Raw genomic sequence first — 12,428 nt, forward strand, 5'->3', positions numbered from 1 at the left:
TTCATAGGCTACCCCTCCCCCCCACCCCCCCAAACGCTAAGTTGCTTCCCAACCCGTGTCCCGCACATTTGACCGACAGGCTACTTCTGGCCCTGGCGCCCCACCTCCACTGTCACACTCACTTGAGTTCAGGGTCTTCTTTTTCTTCCTTCGTAGGAGTCATTTTGACACCACCCTTCCTGGCACGAGGGCAGCCGGACAAACTAAACACGGGCAAGACAGAAAACAAAACCAGACCACGTGATCTCACCGACCACTGCCGCAAGGCTCTGCTTTCCCTGCTGGAGGCCGGAAGTCGGGCTTACCTTCTGTGCGAGGCGTAGTTCCCAGTCACGTGCCCGGAACCGTCGCAACCCGGGGTTGGACACCTGGAAAACACGGGAACAGAGCGTCGGCAGCGTGGTTCTGGTGGGGGGAAGGGGATCATGACGCGTTCCAGTAGAACTACACAGAACGAGTTGCTTTTTGGTGGACTCTTTTTCTCCTTAAATATAACGAGTTGGGGCCAAGAATACATTTTTAAAGAATACGTTAAGAGGTATAAGATACTAGTGTGTGATGCTTAGCAGTGTACTAGTTGTTATCCTTTCTTTCTTTCTTCCTTGCTTTGACTTTATTTTGGGAGGACTCTGAAATTCGGCCCACAACCTAACTGCTGACCTTCTGTGTACATCATGCAAAGTTTTTCTTTTTCACTTCAGGAGAAAAGTTTTCCAGATTGTTTTTGTGCACAATTTATTTTCTTTGATTTGCTCCACTACCACGATAATCCATTAAATTCAGATGGACAAGAATGGTGTGTATGCACTCCAGAGACTTGGCACATTAATATAGTTGCCAAAGAACCTAAGTCGTTTGCACCTGGCCTGTTCTGCCTCATGGCCCAACTTAAATGTCCTTTTGGAAAGTCTACTAATAGCTGTTACCGACAATCAACCCCTAAATTTGCAATGGGAAGGGGAAAAAGACGAAGAGGAATCTAAGTCTACTTGGAATGGTGAGTAGGAATAGTTTCAAAACATACTTGAGAGTAAAAATTGATATAACTTCTCACCATTTGTTACCTTTTTAAAAATCCTCAATACTCAGAAAAACACAGAGGCCAAAATAAAATGTTTGCTTTTCTGAAGGTTGCTGTACCCATTATCATTGTTACTATTCCACTGTATGCTCACCCTGGTTCAAATTTCTACCCAAACAAGAGTTTGAAAATAATGATAATAAGTAACATGAGTACCGTTCCTTTTCTTAAATGCTAACCCACTGAACTTTCATGAAAATACCTTTATATCCAGCCCTGAGGCAGAACATAGAGTATAAACGCTTTTTTCCCCCAGTGAAATTTAAAATCAGCATACATCTCGGCAAGCTGACCAGAGAAACCTGCTTTGTGTCTTTAACCAACCTTTTAAAGATAGAATTTCTATTCTGTATTGTAGGAAAAGATTGATAGCTGGTCTTTTTCTATTAATAGTTCTAGGAAAATAGTGGTTTCCTAGCGTATTGAAATTATAGAAAACTCTGTGCAAATGACCCTGTTTTGGAATTCCACTTGAGCATCTAAACAAGAGGTCAATGAAATGTCTCTTTTTCTTTTTTGTATAGAACCCCCCCCAAAGATGTTAGTTATCAGATGGCTGTGCAAAACATGTAAATACTGAATATTGCTATAGAACTTCTTGACCTACATGTTTCCAATATGTTTTCAACATTTTTTTTCTAGAAATAATGTTCAGAGGAAATAAGGCATGGAAACTTAGACATTTAGAACAACTGAGTAAGGCTGAATAAAAGTACTAAGTAAGATAAGTAAGTCTGATTATTTCTCTCTTTTCACTGGCACCTCTCTCTTTTCAATCTGTTAATTATTTCTCAACCTAAAGTTCTTACATTTCAGTCTAGAAAAATAGCAATCTATAGCATGATTTCCAGAATCTATACTGACACAATCAATTGGACTTTACATATTGAAAATGAGAAAAGTTGCATATTTCATAGTTCGCTTTACTATTTCTGGTACTAAAATTCACCAGTTTTATATCTGCTTAGTATCACCTATTCTTTCATAAATTTGTCTTTTGTAATTTTTAGAGAAAGAATTTTAAATAAGTTAGAGAATGGAAAGACTAACAAAATAAAGAAAATAAAATATCTGCAATTTTACTTGTGATTTCAACATCAAATATTTATTTGACTATATGTACACATATTGTTTTATCACTAGACTCAGTAACACTCATTTTTCTTAAATTATTATTATTTGCAAATAAGTTTCATGCATTTCATTTAATGTTATTCCTTATCATTTTCTAAAGTTATGCCCTATTATATTTTTAAAGGGCATAATGTAGAGTATAACTTTTTATTATTCTATATATAATATAACAAGATGTGAAAATAAACAAATGAGAAATTTAGAATAAAAGAAGAGTAGGCAAAATAAACTCATTAAGTAGAAGTTAATAAACATGTGACTTTGAGATCCTATAGACTAGATTGAAATGGACCAAAATTGTGTTGAGCTCCCAAAAGTGAAAGAGAATCCTATGATTCAAAATTCCCATAAGGCAAAATATTATGCAGTTTACTTAGATGATAAAAGTGCTTTGCCACACCTTCGTAGGTCTCATTTAGTACATAAATTCTGAAATCAACAGAAAAAAGTATTATGTTTAATGATTACACTGTTACCTTAAAAAATATTATAAAAAATCCCCCAAACAAGCCAATTAATGAAATTAAATTATAGGGAGCTGGTTTTAGTCATTTGAACTTTTTAGTGAAAGAATGCATTGGTTATAGTCTTATCAGGCATGGTTTACTACCTGTTAGTAAAGACCCCCATAGGTCTTGAATGAGGAGAGACCTAACTCAGTGGATGAAAAGCAAGGAGACCATGTTCTGATACTTACTTAAGCTCCTGAGAGTTAGCAGCCATGAGAGATTTAAGAGTCTTGTCTGCTAAAGGACATCCAGACACACTAAAGAGGGAGGAGAGAAACAAAAATAAAACACACAACACTGAAATGAACAAATCCAACTAAAATGGCACCTTGCATTTGTGAATATGTGCTGAATTGACTGGTGACCGAGGACTGGGAGGTGACCGAGGACTGGGAAAAATACATCAGGTTTGAATCTGGCTTTGCCACCCTAACCGGTCTGGGCTTGTGGGCACGTCAGTTATTTCTCACAGACTCAGGTTTGCTATCAAATGAAGGGCTTTAACCCAGTGAGACTCTCCAACTCTAGAATTCAGTGATACAATGATTACTGACTTGGAGTTCATTTCCATTGCACATGAAGGTGTGGAGTTTAAAGGGCTAAAAGCCAGTGCCCAAAGGGAAAGCAAAGCACATAAATGAAGAAGGCAAGTGGAAAGAGTAAACCCAGCTTTTTTGCATTGTTTAACACCTTGACCTTTCATTTGCCCAGGACTGAGGATGCCACATCCCACAAGGTGAATGGCAACCCAAGTTGCCATTCGTTGCCTTACCTTGGTTTCACTTGAATCCTAAAGCTAGATAGAACCAAAGCCCCAACATAAACTTGAGCTTTTGGCTTATAATCTGCACAATAGGACCAGAAAACCATTTTCTTTTTGCCCCAGAATCATGATTTCTATACCATATAAATAAAAAGTCAGAAGATCTAACTTAGCTTTATTTCTGAAAAAACAAAAACAAAAACAAAAAACAAACATAAAAAACCCAAATGCCCCCAACCCCAACTAACTCACTTTTCAATTCGGGATCCAGATACTATCTAATGGGTGAGAATAAGTATTTACATTGGAATAAGATGTTGTAGGTTATCAGGTACCTGCGGTGGGATGCATAGTTTCCTGTGACATGGCCACTCCCATCACATCCTGGCGTTGGACAGCTGAGTCAAAAAATATAGAATTAACGTCAAGTGCTTTTCACAGATTCATTTGTTGTGTCTACAGGTTTTGAGGTAGCATCTCTTTTCAAGATCAGTTAGCACAGGACATGCAGGAACTAGTGAATGAAGGATTTATGCTCTGTAGGAACCGGTAGACTAGCTACAGGAAGACTGGCAAGATCTGGAGGTATTCGTTTTCAATATTACATTAATTCTCTGACTCGAACCATGTAGGAAAGTGATGCGAAAACATATGCCCTAATGATGTTATGAGTCAACAATCAATGATGTTTTAATTCTCGGAAAATATAAATGTCATAAGCCCATGCTTTATAATGAGGATGGCTCTTGGGAATACTAGCACCAATTATATATCAGATTTTAGAAAGGAATTTTTGTAAGTTTTTAAGGAAAGGATATTAGAGTAACTTCATATATATTTCAGAAACTACTTGAAGAAAAAAATCTTTGAATATACTACATGTACTGGAAAGGTAAGCTGACATTTTCTATGGGAAAGTTGCTGATGATACAGAAATAGATAAGAAACTTAGTTATTAAAGCCTGCGATTAGTTTTACCCAAAGCTTGAAACCAACATAAACAATTGCTAATTAACAACTGAAGCGGTAGAGTCTCCAGGTCACCTGTGCTGGGGCACCCCATTGTATCTCAGAAGCTGGTCACATTCTGTGCATCTTATGTGTATTTTAAAAATAAGGTAAGAGGTTTTCTTTCTGTAGTTAATGGATTCCTTGGTTTCTCAGTCGTTTATTTTCCTCTGATGCTGCTCAAAAGTCACTCATTTGGAGTAAGCAGATTGACCCCAGCCTACTCAGTACTATTTGTGGCAGTGTTAATCAGAGGAAAAATCAGTTACATCATTCAGGCTTCTGGTTCTCTCTGACACGCTGCCTAATGCAAAGGCTTACCCATATGTGTAGAATACAGAGTTCACCTCTCTGAAGGACATTGAGAGATAAATTGCCAATATCTAAGATTTTCTGAACTATCGCCTTTTAAGTTTTCTTCCCCCCTGTGAGCTACTTTCTAATCATCTTCAGGTGATCTAAAGAAACTATAAGAGTTAGTACATTTCTATCTCTCAGGGAGATTTTGATTTTCAGGGCTTGATCTAAGCTGAATTGACTAGCTCTTCCCCCATCGCTTTCCCTAGATGGGTTATCAGAAAGGAAAAGTAGAAGCTATCCATATATGTAAACAAGTAAAGAAAAAAAAGAACAATGGTTAACATTTGAGCTGAGTTATCTTGCAAGGGCCATTCACCCACTAAAGGAGAAAAAATCTTTCCTGAACACCGTGCAACTGGAATATTTGGAGCATGAGAGATGTATTGTAATTGCGTGGTAATCCCCACTTTTGAAATACAAGGCCACCTAGCATGCAAATACAGCATTGTGTCTATTTTATTATTTTATTTTATTTCTATTTTCAAATTACTCCTGTTAATATTGCCAGGAGAGGCAAAGAAGTGCCAGTGATTTTTGAATCAATCAGCTATAAATTATTTAGGAAGTAAAATAATAAAAGATGCATTTAATTAGCTGCTAACTACTTTTTTTAAGTTTGGTGGTAGAAAACGGCTCCAAGAATAAAGAGAGGATTGGAGAAGGCCCTGTTGTGGGAAAAACTTTTGTTTCAGATTCTGATAGCTGCCTGCCTTATATTATAAATCTTCAGGGACGCCTGGGTGGCTCAGTCAGTTAAGTGTCCAACTTTGGCTCAGGTCATGATCTTGTGGTTTGTGGGTTCGAGCCCCATGTCAGGCTCTGTGCTGACAGCTCAGAGCCTAGAGCCTGCTTTGGATTCTATGTCTCCCTTTCTCTCTGCTCCTCCCCCGCTTATGCTCTCTTTGTCTTTCAAAAATAAATAAATATTTAAAATTTTAAAAAGCAAAACAACAGCAACAACAAAACATATCTTCAATGAAAAATCTTATCCAATAACACGTGCCTATACTAGTTGGGTGAAACCTTCTGGGAAGGTTGCAAATGGAAGCATTAACCTTAGAGAAAGGAAACAAGCTAGTTCCTTAGTAAGTGGCCTGCAAACTCTAAGAAAATTTATTCTAATCAACATTAAAAAATTCTACTTTGCTGGGCGCCTGGGTAGCTCAGTCAGTTAAGTATCCAACTCTTGATTTAGGCTCAGGTCATGATCTCTTAGTCGTAAGATACAGCCTCACTCGGGCTCCAAGCCTAGTGGGAGTCTGCTGAGATTCTCTCTCTCCCTCTTTCTCTGCTCCTCCACCACTCTCTTACCTGCTCTCTCTCAAAAATTAATAAACATTAAAAATAATCCTATTTAGGGGCTCATGGGTGGCTCAGTCAGTTAAGCCTCCAGCTCTTGATTTTGGCTCAGGTCATGATCTCACACTTTGTGAATTCGAGCCCCCCATGGGGCTCTGTGCTGACAGTGTGGAGCCTGCTTGGGATTCTCTTTCTCTCCCCCTCTCTCTGATCTTCTCCCACCTGTGTGCTCTCTCTCTCTTAAAATAAATAAATAAACTTAAAAAAATCTTATTTTGCAGTGTCTGGTAATTAATTAAGGTACATTTATCTGTTAGAAACATAAAGCAGAACATAATTTTTAAAAAGGATGAAACTAGAGAGTAATACGACTTTTACAAAACCAGCATCTTACTGCAGTTACGTAAAGACCCACAACACTGGCTGAAGCACTCATGTGTCTGAAAAATGAGGAACAACCAGGAGGTCTCTACAGAGTTAATTTCCTTGGAATTCACGATCAGAGTCCAAAAACTGTTCACAATGTTTTTAGAGCCCTTTCTCTTTCGTGTTTGCTTTGTCCCAGGGAGAAGTACCCATTACAAAAAAATCTCTCTTCATTTTTCTGTTCAGAATGGTAATGCAGGTTAATTATCAATCTTTTACACCACATTTAGTCTGGAATGACTCTCACAATTTCCCAAAATCTGCCTTCAAAGGATGAAAATTTGCTACTTTTGAAGATATTTAAAATAAGATGCAGAAACTAAATCCATATGAAGATTTCCTCCCACAAGGAAGAAAGTATGTGGCTGACCCCAGGTCACCTCTGGGAAGGAACAGTGTTCCGTGAAATTGAAGCTTCAGTGTGTTCAGTACGTCCATCACACTGTTCCAGCCACCAGGCTCCAGGTGACTAATATTAAATTCATAAGAAAACATGATAGTTGAGCCAGTAATGTTTCGCTATGAAACCCATAAAGAATGTAATCTAAGGTTATTGAAATATGAGTCACACATCAACACGATAAACCAAGGCTGCCCTAGGAATAATTTTATCGAACACTTTCTGCGTGCAAGGCTTGCGGCAGCATTTGAGATGTGTTCCCTGCTCCCAATTCATGTTTGTGTGGCTGGCAGAGAAGAGGCTGCGTGGGAAATATTATTTACCAATGACGTGGATGTGGGAGGAAATGAAATCCATGAGAGAAGAACCTCCCTGCCCTTCTGGGGCCTCTGCTCTAGCAAGTGAGACCAACAACAGAGGATACAGGTGAGTGAAGTATGTGAGTGTGTTAAATACTGAGGGACAAAAGGAAGTCTGGAAAAGGGTCTGGGGGTGGGAGGTGGCTACAGTAGCCAAGAAGACCCCTCAGGCAAGTGACATTTGAGAGAAGAGCGAGGGAGATCCCTGCAGAGGTCCGTGGCGGTGGGAAGAGCAACAGTGAGTCTGTGAGAGCCTTAGGGGAAAAGCAGAAGAGGTGATTGGTAGAGAGGGAGGGGCAGGGGTCTTGCGGGGAGGGGACAGCTCATTCCTCATGGACCCTTGGACATAGGTCTGGAGGTGACATAAGCCTGGGAGTCCTTGGAGTAGATATGGCTCCAACACCAGCCTGCACCCAAAAGACTGAGTGTAGACCGAGGAGAGAAGAGGTTCCAGGACTGAACTCTGAGACATTCTGTCTTTGGAAGCTGCCCAGGAGTCTGAGAAGGGCTGCCAGGTGAGGTGGGAACCTGTGCCCAGGTGTGGTACCCCAGCAGGTGCAGAAGACAGAGGAGGAAGTGATCAGCTCTGTTGAAGTAGGGTCAGGTAGGGTCAAGAGGACCAAGAGACCACACCCAGATGGGAGCCCCAGAGAACTAAGGGACGTTTTGGGCAGATGATGAAAGCAAAAGTCTGTCTGAGAGAAATTCAGGAGAGAAACTGAGTCACACGATAGAGACAACTTTCTTGAGGAGTTGGGCTGTAAAAGAAGAGACAGGGGTTAAGGTGAAAGGCAGGTCAGGAGACGGCTTTTAAGTTTTTAAGTTGACAATGTCCAAGCCAACTCCTATCTATAAGGAACTTGTGTGAATCACAGTCTAAATTCTAACGACGCATAGTCGCTGACCTCCAAGGTTAATGAAACCAGGGTGTGAGAGCTGCTAGAGGTCTACAATCTTAGTTATTATCACTGCAGTCATTTGGTGGCTGTCCCTGCGCACATACTTCTCTGAATGTCCCCATCTCATGCTCCCTTCTCTGCCTCCACTACATTGTAAGACCCATTTTCCCAAGATTTGCTCAGCATTTTCTTAACCTCCTTGAACTTAGGGTGCAAGTCAATAATACCCAATGCCCAGCTTGGGATTTTCTTAGCTTTTTGCTCCCATGGCAATAATTTTCCATAGTCAACCTCCTGAGTCTCTAAACGGCCTCATTTCTGTATTCTCTGTGGGGTTTTATTTTTCACGTCTCTCAGGTGGGTTCCTCCTGTTCTGTAATGAGCACTTTTTCCCTTTCTTTCTAGACTTTCTCTAGCATCATCTCCCAGGGGCCACTGCCTCATGATCTCATGTCTAAATCTCTCTATCAATGTTTTAGGTGACCTTCCTGACACATTCCCCAAGAGCACACAGCCTTGGAATAATTCTGTAAACTGTTCCTCGTAAGGTATATGCCATGAGCTCACTTCTTTGCTTAAACAGCCGTGGCTTGCTAGTGCAAACCTGCAACTGGGTACCCTTCTCAGGGCCCCGTCCTGCTTGAATACATTCACACTCCCTCTCTGCAGGTCCAGCTAGTCCTCGGGGCTCAGCTCAGGGCCTGTGTTCCCCCAAACCAGGTCCCTGCTCCCAGCCTCCACTGCAGTCTTAACTAGTACTTACTGTCATCAACGTCCTGGAGTCGCAGAACCTTTTGAGAAGGTGATGAAAACCATTAACTCCCTTACCCAAGTAATAATTTACATTAAATGTTACAGGTTCATACCCTTGTTGAAGCACTGTCTTAGATCTTCTGGGGTCGGTAGGGTCAGATCAAGAACTTCTGATCAAAACACAGACATTTCTTCAAATCATTCATCCAACCCAGAAGCAACATTTTCTATCCCTATACCCTGTTCATTTCCCTGGAGGCACTTTCTGGAAGAGCAGAGTTGGTTTGCCTCTATATTCCCAGCATCTGTGTGCCTCCTAATACTAAAGTAGGCATGCGAAAATTTGTTACAAAAGAGTCACCTGGGTGGCTCAGTCAGTTAAGTGTCTGACTTCAGCTCAGGTCATGATCTCACGGTTGAGGAGTTCAAGCCCCACATCGGGTTCTATGCTGACAGCGCAGAGCCTGGAGCCTGCTCTGGATTCTGTGTCTCTCTTTCTCTCTGCCCCTCCCCCATTCATGCACGCATACACTCTCTCTCTCTCTCAAAAATAAATACACATTAAAAAAATTTTTTTAATTATTACTAAATAAATGAACAATTATTCCACTGGCACAGAGACAATAGCTAAAACCAAGAAGCCCTAAAAAGATGTGACTTCTTAAGAATGGATTCTGGATCTGGGGCTCCTGGGTGGCTCAGCTGGTTAATCATCCAGCTCTTGATCTTGGCTCAGGTCATGATCTCCCAGTCTGTGGGATCAAACCCCGACTGAGGCTCCATGCTAACAATGCACAGCCTGCTTGGGATTCTCTATCTCCCTCTCTCTCTCCCTTTCCCTTGCTTGTGCTCTCTCTCAAACTAAATAAATAAACTTAGAAAACTAAAAATAAAATAAAATAAAAAAGAATGGATTCTGGATCTTTCACTCCATCATCACAACTGACTTTATAGTATCGCAATACTTATCATTGTGAAAATGTTAATTGATTGTTAACAGAATCCCAAAATTAAACACAAAAATTCCCTCCAAAATGAAAAAGTTTGACTCTGCTTTTTTTTTTTTTTTTTAGAGAGAGAGCACAAGCAGGGGAAACGGGGAGAGGGAGAGAGAGACGGAGACAATCTTAAGCAGGCTCCACACTCAGTGAAGCCTGACGTAGGGCTTGATCCCATGACCCTGACCTGATCCCATTATCATGACCTGAGCCAAAATTGAGAGTCAACTGATTAAACCACCCAGTCACCCCTGGCTCTCCCTCCCAGGAATATCTATGAGTCTGCGAGGGAGGTTAGACTTATGGGTAGTAAGGTTTTCATATCATCTGTGTGATAATGATGCTGTTAATTATGTTATGGAAAGGAACATTAATTTATGGACAGTCACTTTGTATTTATTGTAAAATAAAAAAGAAAATGGCTGCCATCTGTACTTCAAACACAGATGTAATATTTTAAAAATTTCAATGTAATAATTGTTTAAATTCTAATTAAACTTCTCAAAATAAATTTCAATGGGAACATGAATTAATGTACTTCCCCATTAAAAAATATGTATGCCTTTAGTGGACAAAATGCAATAATCCTACTTAGAATACTCCATCCTAGTGTATGCCACAGGGGGTAATAATTATCACAAAATGAAAATATTCTATCCACTAGGCATTTTATATATTCTTATAGATTATTTCATTAGATTTTCACAATTTCATGAGATGACTATTGACATCCCTGTTTGACCTTTAAGAAACTGGAGGTTCAAATGAGTTAAAAAAAGCTTAGTCTAAGGCTGTGAGACTAGTCAATGGTACCATAGAGACATTGTGTTAAGCATGACTCAGTGGAACAATGAGCAACGAAAGGTTTTGGTTAGTCAAACAGAACAAAACCTGTAAACATTTCCCATTGTTTTACATTGGTTTTGTTGTCTTAAATCATTTCTTAGCATGAAATCTTGTCATGTATCCTTTGTTTTTTGTAATTCTCTTAGTTCTAAGCATAACTTTAGGTACCTATAGAACATTTAATTATTGACTGGTTGAAATTGTGCTAAAACATTCCTCAAATCAGCGATATAAACCAGGATATTATTACTCAAAATTATGACCTTGAGTCTCCTAATTCCAGAATCTCACAGAATACGCCATGGAAGGTGACTTACGTAATAAGCTCTTTTTTGAGGTCTCTTGCATGGAGCTTGGGTTTAGGACTTGGTATGGAGGATTCTCCAGGAAACTTTTTTTCCTCTAAATTTTCTAGAGAGCTCACAGGGTCTTTCTGGAAAAACAAAAACAAAAACAAAAAACAGAAGCACAAAATGCATTAGGGAACCCTGAAAAGACAACTGTATTTGAAGTCATCAGAGTGGAATTTGAGTTTTAGCTTAATGACTTCATTGAAGTTCCTTATAGGATTTGCACTCAAAATTCATGAGATAATACATGTAACAATATATCCTGATTATGATGGACCTCTTTCCTTGGTGAAGAAAAGAAAATTATAATTCATGAGGACATTTTGGCAAATATAACTACAGAGGCATTTCTTGATCTATCTAATGAATATGTTTTAGATTTTGTGGCGTAATGAATGTTTCCTGGAGAACATAGAAATTGTTCTTTATGTACACAGTAGTCATTGATAAAACAAAAGAAATATTGCAAAGTGAACCACAGATTTTTAAATAAAAAAGAATTAGTAAATTTAGGTTAACAAAATGTTCTCTATGATATACACAAAGGTAAGATTTAAATTGTTTAAATATGTAATAACTGGTCTACAATATGTAGACATTAGGTTTGATTTATGGATAATTGCTTTTATTCTCACATCATTTCCTATTTTTTTTTAAGTTACTTCTTTTGCTTAGTATCTTGTAATGCTTTTACTCATTGGATGGAATTTCTTGCTAGATTACCACTAATTTTTGTGGCCTTCTTTTAAGCTTAACACTGATCTTGATTTCATAAGGAAGATTTATTAATCCTTTCAAATGATTTATATACCGACTGATATATTATCTTACAGGAAACTAATGATGGTTTTCCTTAAATACATAATTAGCTTACATTCATCCTTCAGCTTATATCCAGTAAAGATAATACTTCCTGGATTTAATATTAAAGTCAGATTAGTGCTCGCTTCGGCAGCACATATACTAAAATTGGAACGATACAGAGAAGATTAGCATGGCCCCTGCGCAAGGATGACACGCAAATTCGTGAAGCGTTCCATATTTTTCACTCTCCACAATAGCTAAAACATGGAAAGAGCCTAAGTGTCCATCAACAGACGAATGGATCAAGAAGATGTGGTTTATCTATACCATGGAATACTACATGGCAATGAGAAACAATGAAATCTGGCCATGTGTAGCAACATGGATGGACCTTGAGGGTGTTATGCTGAGCGAAATAAGTCAGGCAGAGAAGGACAAA

At 39.2% G+C, this 12,428-nt stretch overlaps 1 protein-coding gene and 1 non-coding gene across 2 annotated transcripts in view; one reads left to right on the forward strand and one right to left on the reverse strand.

Annotated features, from left to right (window-relative positions):
- Positions 1 to 12,428, reverse strand: part of ST18 (ST18 C2H2C-type zinc finger transcription factor) — a 145,975-nt gene that overhangs the window by 15,524 nt on the left and 118,023 nt on the right. The window contains exons 17-21 of the mRNA XM_039254270.1: positions 11,153 to 11,268; positions 3,823 to 3,885; positions 2,913 to 2,981; positions 306 to 368; positions 123 to 203 (exon numbers count right to left, since the gene is read on the reverse strand). Of these exons, the coding sequence (XP_039110201.1) occupies positions 123 to 203; positions 306 to 368; positions 2,913 to 2,981; positions 3,823 to 3,885; positions 11,153 to 11,268 (392 nt within the window). The remainder of the gene's footprint in view (positions 1 to 122; positions 204 to 305; positions 369 to 2,912; positions 2,982 to 3,822; positions 3,886 to 11,152; positions 11,269 to 12,428) is intronic.
- On the forward strand, positions 12,125 to 12,231 carry LOC120246649. The gene has a single exon (XR_005532098.1). It is a non-coding gene; the product is annotated as a U6 spliceosomal RNA (small nuclear RNA).

This window comes from Hyaena hyaena, unplaced genomic scaffold, assembly GCF_003009895.1.
Source record: "Hyaena hyaena isolate Hyena2069 unplaced genomic scaffold, ASM300989v1 scaffold_475, whole genome shotgun sequence".
Lineage (NCBI taxonomy): Eukaryota > Metazoa > Chordata > Mammalia > Carnivora > Hyaenidae > Hyaena > Hyaena hyaena.